Source organism: Myxine glutinosa, chromosome 1, assembly GCF_964187855.1.
Source record: "Myxine glutinosa chromosome 1, kmMyxGlut1.1, whole genome shotgun sequence".
Taxonomy (NCBI): Eukaryota; Metazoa; Chordata; class Myxini; order Myxiniformes; family Myxinidae; genus Myxine; species Myxine glutinosa.
Window position 1 is genome coordinate 76,721,503 of NC_136261.1, and position 10,022 is coordinate 76,731,524.

General features: G+C 49.5%; 1 protein-coding gene across 1 annotated transcript in view; it reads right to left on the minus strand.

Moving 5' to 3' along the window:
* CFAP52 (cilia and flagella associated protein 52) overlaps nt 1–9,784 on the minus strand; it is a 34,425-nt gene extending 24,641 nt beyond the window's left edge. The window contains exon 1 of the mRNA XM_078771772.1: nt 9,394–9,784. Within this exon, the coding sequence (XP_078627898.1) occupies nt 9,394–9,784 (391 nt within the window). The remainder of the gene's footprint in view (nt 1–9,393) is intronic.
* Between the last annotated feature and the right edge of the window lie 238 nt (nt 9,785–10,022).

Sequence of the window (10,022 nt, forward strand, 5' to 3'; positions counted from 1 at the left end):
GGCACGTCGCGGGGAAGGACAACCCAGTGGCAGATTGCCTTTCCCGGTCCGTCGCCCACGCGGTCCACCTTGGGATCGACTATGCCCGGATGGCGGCGGACCAGTCTGCCGACCCCGCCGTCCAGGCTTTTTGGACCACCGTCACGGGCCTCCGCGTCACCGAGGTACCGTTCGACGGCGCGGGCATGGCCCTCTTGTGCGACGTCTCCCTCGGCCGGCCTCGCCCCATCGTGCCCGCTGGCTGGCAGCGCTGGGTTTTTGACGCCATCCACGGCCTGTCCCACCCGGGCACGAAGACCTCCCAGAAGCTGGTCGCCGACAAGTTCGTCTGGCATGGCCTCCGGAAGGCCGTCCGCTATTGGGCCAGGACGTGCCTCGTGTGCCAGCGCGCGAAGGTTCACCGCCACACCCAGGCCCCGCTGGCCCCGTTTCCTGTGCCTGAACGTCGGTTCGACCACGTTCACGTGGACTTGGTGGGACCTCTGCCGCCCTCGCGGGGTTTCACCCACGTCCTCACCATGGTGGACCGCACCACCCGGTGGCCGGAGGCCGTGCCTTTGGCAGCAACGACGGCAGCGGACGTCGCGCAGGCGTTCATCGCCACTTGGGTTGCCCGGTTCGGCACCCCCTCGGACATCTCGTCCGACCGCGGCCCCCAGTTCACCTCAGAGCTCTGGGGGGCGGTAGCGCGGGGGCTCGGCGTCCAGCTGCACTGCACCACGGCCTACCACCCCCAGGCCAACGGCCTGTGCGAGCGCTTCCATCGCGCCATGAAGGCCGCGCTCCGGGCCAGCCTCCGCGACGGCGGCTGGGTCGACAGGCTCCCATGGGTCCTGCTGGGCCTCAGGACGGCACCCAAGGACGACCTGCGCGCATCCGCGGCGGAGTTGGTCTTTGGACAACCGCTGCAGATGCCGGGCATGTTCCTCCCCGACTCCACGGCACCATGGTCCGTGGCGCAGCAGCGCTCCGCCCTGCAGGAGACCGCCCGGAGGTTCGCCCCGGTGCCGACGGCGCACCATGGTTGCCCGCCAACGCACGTCGCCCCGGAGCTTCGCACGGCGGAGTACGTGTTCGTCCACCACGACGCCCACCGGACACTGCTGCGGCCCCCGTACGACGGGCCCTTCCGCGTGCTGGAGACCGGGGCGAAGCATTTCACCCTGGACATCGGCGGTACTCCTGACCGCGTCTCCATGGCCCGCCTCAAGCCGGCCCACCTCGACTTGGACCACCCCCCGCCAGTGGCTCTGCCCCCGCATCGGGGCCGCCCCCCGGCGGGCGGACCCCCGGCACCGCCCAACCCCGCCGTCACGCCACCCCCCTGCCATGCACCCATCCCCGGCGCCGCCAGCCGCCAGAGGGCGCTTCGGCCGAGTCATCCGGTTGCCCCGCAAACTGACCCTTCAGGTGCGCGGGAATTCTGGGGGGGGCGCGTGTGGCGGACACGATGGCTCGCTGGCGCAGTGACGTAATTCCGCGCACCAGTGGGTCTCGGCCATGCCCCAGGTGAGGCGTGGCCTCCGGATATACACGCGGGCTCGCAGCCCGGAGCACGGCAGTGCTGACGAGTGAGCAAGCAATAAAGAGCTCGACCTAACCCAAAGCGTTGTGGCCTACATTTATTTAACGTGTGTGCCCAGCACCACTCTACAGGGTAATCGAGTTCAAGCTACATCTTCTCCGAGAGGTTTGGTGGCATCTGACAGGGGTTTCGCTATTTGGTTAGGCCAATGTCATGTGTCTAGCCCCAAGGAGCTCGATTTTTTTTCATTTATTTATTTTTATTTTTATTTTTTCATTTCATTTTTCACCGAATTTTCGGTATTGTGTAGCTAACTAACCTCATAACTGATTATACATTATTTTCTATCTCATTCCAAGGTCAGTAACCTTCGTTTTGACATTTCCAGGCCTGGCCTGTCTGGGCCTGTTTCGGTTATAGTCCGTCCTTTGTCATTGAATACCGCTCGCTCGTGAACAATCGTCGTCTCCTGACTTGTTTAATTTAAATTGCTAGTTTATTAAAGTGACATAGTGCATAAGCCAGTGTTCGAGGCTATTTATTACCTCCACCACCAAAGGTGAATGGAGGTTATGGTTTCACCCCTGTCTGTCTGTCTGTCTGTTTGTCTGCTTCTGAAAAGGATATCTCAAAATGTTGTGGACGGATTCAGACGAAATTTGGCAGAGAGATAGTGTATGTGACAAGGACGAAATGATTAGATTTTGGTGAAGATCTGAATATGGATTCGGATATGAGAATTATTTAATTTTCGAAGCGATTCTTCACCATCGAGAGATAGGGCTAAAACCGATATATAGCAGGATATCTCAAAACGTTATGGATGGATTTCGACGAAACTTGGTGGACAGGTTGTGTGTGTGACAAGGAAGAATCGATTCAATTTTGGTGAAGATCCGGATTCGGATCCGGATTGTAGAATTTTTAAGTGATTCTTCACCATTGGGAGATATTGGCGTCAGGAAGGGCATCCGGCCATAAAAACATTGCCTCAAAAAGAGAACCATGACAATTACAACTACATATGGGCAGGGTAGAGCCCGAAGTGGAGATCGGTTTCTGAGGTTTGGGACATGGAATGTAGGGACAATGACAGGGAGATCAGGAGAAGTGGTGGAAGTATTGATCAGAAGAAGAGTGGACATATGTTGTGTGCAAGAGACGAGATGGAAGGGAAGTGGTGTGAGAATGGTGAAGGGTAGGCAGGGACAGAAATACAAGTTTGTGTGGCAAGTGTGCCCGGAGGGCGTGAATGGTGTTGGTGTCCTGTTTTCTGAGGAGTTTGTAGACAGTGTGGTGAGTGTGACTAGAGTGAGTGATAGGTTGATGATGGTGAAAATGATGATTGGAAAGCTCTTGGTGAACGTCATCTCGGGATATGCCCCGCAGGTTGGTCGGAGCGATGAAGAGAAGGACAAGTTCTGGTGCGCGATAGAGAAGCTGATGGAAAACGTGAAAGATGAGGAAGTCGTTGTGGTAGGAGGAGACCTAAATGGACATGTGGGAAGGAGTATGGACGGTTTTGAGGGAGTTCATGGGGGTTACGGATATGGTGTGAGAAATGCAGAAGGTGAAAGGATTTTGGAGTTTGCTGATGGAGCTGATTTGTTGATTTGTAATACTCAGTTCCAGAAAGAGGATAATAAGCTTGTTACATACACGTCAGGTGGGTCGACGACAACCGTTGACTACCTGATGGTGCGTAGGCGAGATAGGGGGCACCTCCGGGACACAAAGGTGATCCCGGGGGAGGAGGCAGTTTCACAGCACCACTTGGTTGTCTGCGACATAAGGGTGAAAGGTGCGAGGAGAGCTCGGCGGGTAAAGTACCAACCGAGAATGAAGGTGTGGAGGTTGAAAGAGGTGACAGTAAGGGAGGCATTAAAAGAGAGGCTGAGTTGGGTAGAGGATGATGTGGTTGAGCTTGAACGTGGTTGGATGTCAATGAAAGATAGTCTGTTGGGAGCCGTTGGTGAGGTATGTGTGTAGGGAATTCTTGTAGGGAATTTGGAAAATGCGAGGTGTCCTCACATTCGCAGGTTCGGTGATAAAGAATTTGGAAGAATTTGGAGAGATAAATAGATAAAGAGATAAAGAATTTGGAGGCCACCAAAGGGCGGACACTGACGTTGCTCGGGGCAACGCAAGGGCGGACAGGAAGGGCCGCCAACCCAAGGATAGGATGCACAGATTGTCAAAAGGATAGGATGCACAGATTGTCAACACATACCACCAAAATTAGGGCAGGAATAGGGAGTTGGTTGAGAATGCCGGCGATAACTCACCGATGTGTGTCCCTGTGTCTGTCTGGTTGTCTAGCAGACCATGGAGTTATATTTCTGAAACATGGATTTCAAAGAGACAGGTGTGTGCCCTGAGAAAATTTTGATGGGTCTGATGGATTTTTGGATGGATGGGTTTGATGGATTTTGATGGAGCGGGCACTTTTGATGGGTCTTTCTGTGTAGATGTTGTCGCGTGACAGGGCTGCTGTCGTGTGGACTGGGGAACGAGGGCGGCGTAGGTGATGTGAGGGGAATGCCACGCACTGCGACCGTCTCCCCCCAAGACCGAGGTTGTCGGGGACATGAGTGGGATGTCGATTGCAGTAATGTGGGATGTCGATCACAACCTGACGGTGTTGTTCGTGGTGGAGGTCTTGTGTTGGGGTTGGGACGCGTTGCTGGGGATCTGGGTGGCTGGCACCCCGTGTGGTTGGGGGTTGCAGTTTCACAGAAGGAGGTTGGAATCCAGTGTTATGTTAGGAGCACGCAAGGCTGAGCAGGATGGATTGCCATTGGGACGTGTTCTCAAATGATTTTATCAAAATGATGGCTCCTGAGTAAGGGAAGGGAGCAGGGAAATATATTCACTGTAACAGGTGTTGTTAAAGCCGTTTGTTTAAGAGCATCTTGTTGAAATCCTGGTCCTTGTGGGCCTCCGTTTTAAGCATTTTGCTTTCCACCAAGCTTGTGTGTTGACGAATCAAATAAATATTTCAGTTGTTCTTTCTCTCAATCATGAGTCTTGAGTCCTAAATCAACGGATCCATCATGTGGATGGACAAAAAGACCACCGAGGCACTCGGAAGCATGGTGGTGGGATGATGAAGTTGGAAAGAGGATTGACGAGAAGAGAAAGAAGTTCAAGGGGTGGCAGAAGGTGAAGGGTACGGGAGCAGAAAAAGCAGAGCATGAAAGTTATAAGGCAGCCAGGAAGGCTGCAAAGAAAGAGGTAGCAAAGGCGCAGGAGGCATGTAGGAAAATGTTCGGAGAACGCTTGGATTCGGAAGAGGGCCAGAGAGCGGTATTCAGGATTGCAAAGCAGATAGCGAAAGAGAGGTGTGATGTGATGGGGGTGAGTTGCTTGAAGGATGAAGTGGGACAAATCGTTGTGGACCCAGGTGGAATTAAAGGAAGATGGAAAAGATATATGGAAATGCTGTTGAATACAGAGAATGAATGGGATGGCAACATAGAGAGTAACCCAGTTTTAGGACCGGCAGAGAAGATAACTGAGAAGGAAGTTGAGGAAGCGATAAAAGCAATGAAGAGTAGAAAAGCGGGAGGGCAGACGGGAGTTGTGGGAAATATGTTGAAGGCAGCAGGAAGTTGGGGTGTGAAGAGAATGGCAGAGATCTGTAATCTGGTGGTGAAAGAAGGCCACATTCCAGTGAATTGGGAACTGAGTACCCTCGTCCCTCTATACAAGGGGAAAGGTGACCCTCTGGATTGTGGCTCGTACCGAGCGATAAAGTTATTGGAGCATGGAATGAAGGTATTGGAAAGGGTGTTGGAGAGGAGGATAAGGAAGAAGGTGAAGATCGACGAAATGCAGTTTGGATTTATGCCAGGAAGAGGAACGACAGACACGCTCTTTATTGTGAGGCAGTTGCCGGAGAAGTACATGGAGAAGAGGAAGAAGTTGTTTCTTGGGTTTGTTGATCTGGAGGAAGCATTCGATAGGGTTTCACGCGAAGTATTGACATGGGCATTGAGGAAGTTAGGAGTGGAGGAATGGTTGATCAGAGTAGTGATGGCAATGTACAAAAGAGCGCGCACAGCTGTAAGGACGAAGGACGGGAACAGTGGTGAGTTTGAGGTGAAGGTGGGAGTGCATCAGGGGTCGGTACTAAGTCCACTACTATTTGTAGCTGTGATGGAGGTGCTGGCTCAGAACGTAAAGGAGGGTTTACCGTGGGAGTTGTTGTCTGCAGATGATCTGGTGTTGATTGCGGAAAGTATGGATGGACTGAAGGAAAAGATGAACAAGTGGAAGGAATGTATGGAGACAAAAGGTCTGAAGGTGAATATTGGAAAGACGAAGGTGATGGCAAGTGGTAAAGCATGTGGTGAGGTGGAAATAACTGGGAAGTGGCCCTGTGCTGTGTGTTGGAAAGGTGTCGGAGTGAACTCCATTCAATGTACAATGTGCGCTGAGTGGGTTCATCAAAAATGTCGTGGTCTGAGAGGGTCATTAACCAGTGTGGCAGCTACATTCAAATGTAAGGTGTGCACAGAGGGAGTTGCAGATGGAGGAAATGTTGAGTTGGATCTTGGAGACGGCGTGAAGCTGGAAGGTGTGAAAACATTTTGCTACCTCGGAGACATGCTGAATGGAGAAGGTGGATCCGACTCGGCAACGGTTGCTGGAGTGAGATGTGCATGGAAGAAATTTCGGGAACTGAGTGGCGTGCTGATGATGAGGGGAGTGTCGTTGAAGCTGAAGGGAAAGGTGTATGCTGCATGTGTGAGAAGTGTTATGATTTATGGGAGCGAGACATGGGTAATGAACGTAGAGCAGCAACGAAGGTTGGAAAGGGTGGAAATGCGAATGGTTCGACGGATGTGTGGAGTATCCTTGAGAGAGAGGTAGACAAATGATGAATTGCGAAAGATGATGGGAATAGAGCCTGTGATTGATGCTGTGAAGAGGAACAGGTTGAGATGGTTTGGTCATGTGTTGAGGAAGGATGAAAGTGACTGGTTGAGAAGAGTGATGGAAATTAATGTTGAAGGAAGTAGAGGATGGGGAAGACCGAGAAAGACTTGGCTAAAGTTGGTGGAAGAAGAAATGCGGGCAAGGGGGTTAACAAGGAGAGATGCAGAAAATAGGGCAAAATGGAGAAGATTGTCATGGGGACCGCAAGGCTAACCCCCGCTCTCGCAGGGAAAATGGCCTTAAAATGCATGTTGTTGTTGTTGTTGTTGTTGTTGTTGTCTTCACCATTGGAAGATAGGGCCAAAAACGATACATAGCAGGATATCTCAAAAAGTTGTGGATGGATGATTTTGATTAAATGTGATTCTGTATTGTGATTTTCTGGTCTACTCGAGGATACAAAAGGTAAGTTGTTCACCTGGCGGAGGTATTATGCTCTCTTACAGTAGCGGACTGGGTCTTAAAACCGGCCCGGGCATCCTTCACCTAGGTCGGCCCATTATTCATTTATATGTTGCTTATCTGAGAAAATAGACGAAATGCTTGAGAAAAAAAAAAACTAAATAAAATCCACTAAAAATTAAATTTATTTTCAGTAACACAAGCACATGTCATGTCTAAGAGAGTAGGTGCCTGCGCAGTTCGCTGCTTCTGGCAGCCACACCATCAATGATATCCTTAGTGTCAAGTTTGGCCAGGATCCCTTTTTCCACAGACATCAACATGAACGCCTCAAAATGTTCTTGTGTCATTGTACTTCGCAGACGGCTTTTGATTCTCTTCAAACAGAGAAAGACCGTTCTCACATGCCACTTGTGACACAGGCAGCGTTAGCAGCAGCTTGTAGGCAAGCCCAATGCTCTTGTAGACATCAGTGAAGAGGTTCAACTTGAGGAGCACCTTGTAGCAGCAGAGAGGACAGGCTTTACATGACTTACATGTACTTGGCAGAGTCTTCCTGTCCTGTTCAGACTCGCTGTCCTCCTGCACTGTATAAGCATCTGCTGCTGATTGTTTCAGTGTTGACCATTGTTCTCCAAGGCTTCGCAGTTCTTTTCGTAGTTGTTCCGCAGTGACACCATCATCAAATCTCAGCAAATGTTTATGCAGCTCTTCCATAGCTCCCGATGGCACTTGATCAAAGTTCCTTGGGTGAAGAAGTGAGAGATCAGCATACAATGTTGATCTTGCTGATCTGTCAAACCGCTGCTCAATGCTGCTCACAATAGTGTCCACTATTCGGTTGGACACTTCAATGCGATACTTCTTTACTGGGTCAGAAGCTGATGTAGCCCCATCTATGGACAGTTCGCCATCAATACGTTTGTGCTGTCTTTTCCGTTTTATAGGAAGGGACTCTTCCATAACAAGATTTAAATCCATTTCATCCAGCTGGTCATTAGCCCATTGAACAAAACAAACTTTGCAGCTGCATCATGACAAGCTTGGAAGTCATCCCGTAGCATCTGCATATTCTCTAGCAATTCATCCACCATCCGGTGCACAGTCAGCAGATCCAATTGCACAGTTTGTAGATACTTGGAGAGCGCTGTAGTGCAGGAGAATACTTGCAGATATACTTGTGCAGTCAGAATTGTTTCAAACTGCAGGAGACTTGCAATGTATCCCTTCACCTTGGCCTTAACAGCTGCTTGGATCTGATCAGCAACTAGTATGGCATTAAGAGTGGTGATAACTTCCATGAAAAGCGCTACAGTTGGGTTGTTGAATGAACCAAAAACCTTCTTCAAGGCGGCATCCTTTGACCACCATCTCGTTTCTCCGATAGTTCCCATTCGTTTCACAGTAGTGGAGTGTCGACTCCAGATGTTCATTCGCTAATAAGATTCCCGAAAGAATACTGCAATGTTATTCAGTAGTGAGAACAGTGATGCGCTAGTCACCACAACACTTGTAGCTTCGGTCACAACGACATTTAACACATGTGCGTGGCACCAAACATGGATCTGCATTGGAGCTTCCTTTGATAGCAGAGTACTGAAGCTTTTGTAGCACCCCTGCATGTTTGCTGCACCATCAGTTGAGTTTCCAACACAGTTCTTGAGGTCAAGATTCAGTCCTAACAAGACTTCAGAAACAAGTTGCACAAAAGCTTCGCCAGTACATTCCTCACATTTCACCACACTCACTAATCTTTCTTGGATAGTGCCAGTGCTATCAACATATCTAAGAACAACAGAGCACTGGTCTTGCTTGAGTTGAGATGTCTTGAGTGGTATCAATTTCCACAGCAAATATGTCTGTTACTTCTTCAGAAATCCACTGACATATCTTATCCTGGATAACTATGATAACATAACTTACTGTAGTTTTAGACAGCAAAGTTACCAAGGAGCCTCGACCTCGTGAACTCTTTGCCTTCTCATGTTGCTTCTTGCTGTTCTGGACATTCTGCAGGAATCTGCAGGAATCATACTTCCGAAGTAGTTTTACAACTTCCAGAAAGGTACCATGGTCGATCTCCTCATTGTCAAGTGTGTATGCTGCTTCTTCATTACTTCCTCTGTAGCTCAGTCCCCTCTTACCAATGAGTTTGACCACATCCACAACTCTTTCCATCACTTGTCGTCTCTTTCTAACCTCATCATGATGGCTACGTGCGAGCAGGTGAGAAACGCTGGACTGTTGTCGATCTACCAGGTATGCTGTAGAGCATCTCAAATGAAAAGAAGAGCGTTCATGTTCTTCAACACGTGTATGTACATGTCGGCAGTCAGTCATTCCCTCGATGAACGTGGACCAGTCTGAGGTGCTGGAAAACGCCAAGTACACTGAACAGTGAAGAGAATGATTGTCCTTGTTGTATGACAACCACCATCTGTTTGTACCATCTTTTCGCATGAAACACCTCTTGACCACTCGGTTGTCAGTTTTTTGATTAGGGTGGTAATTCCAAAACAGCAAACAAGCTTCATCTCTACATGGTTTCTTAAAGTAGTTAATCGAGGGGTATTCCTCCTCTGCAAGTGTAGCAGCTGCAGCAGGTACATCTCCCTCAGCTGACCGCAGCTGTTCGTGTTCACCAATTTGCACCAATTCTGCCCCTTCAGCTGCCAATTGGTCATCTACTGATTCAGCTGCCACTTGATCACCTACCAATTCAGCTGCTGATGGTCCAGCTACCGATTCAGTATCCTTATCCCCGTGTTCACTGACTTCACCAGGCCCAGTATTAGTACTCTTGAACAGATCCAAAAGGTTTCTGCACTTTGAAACACTATCTGACAGTTTCTTTTTCTTTCGATCACGTTCTTTCTCAGCACCTCCGTTTCTTCTCTTCTGGTTTGCTTTATCCATTGTTGGTTACAGATGCAGATGCTGAAAAAAAATAAAAATAATTAGCATCGTAAGTCAGTTTGCGACATTGTTATCAATACTAGATCAGTAGTCAGTAGACCTATCGAAACTAACTTGGCCTGTCAGCTCAAAATCCTTTTTACTGTTGATTTGGTAGTTTTTACAATGAAGGAAACACGTATCGGGAGTACATACGACATAGCGATTGTGAATGTAACAGCTCTGAGGCGTCTTTCAC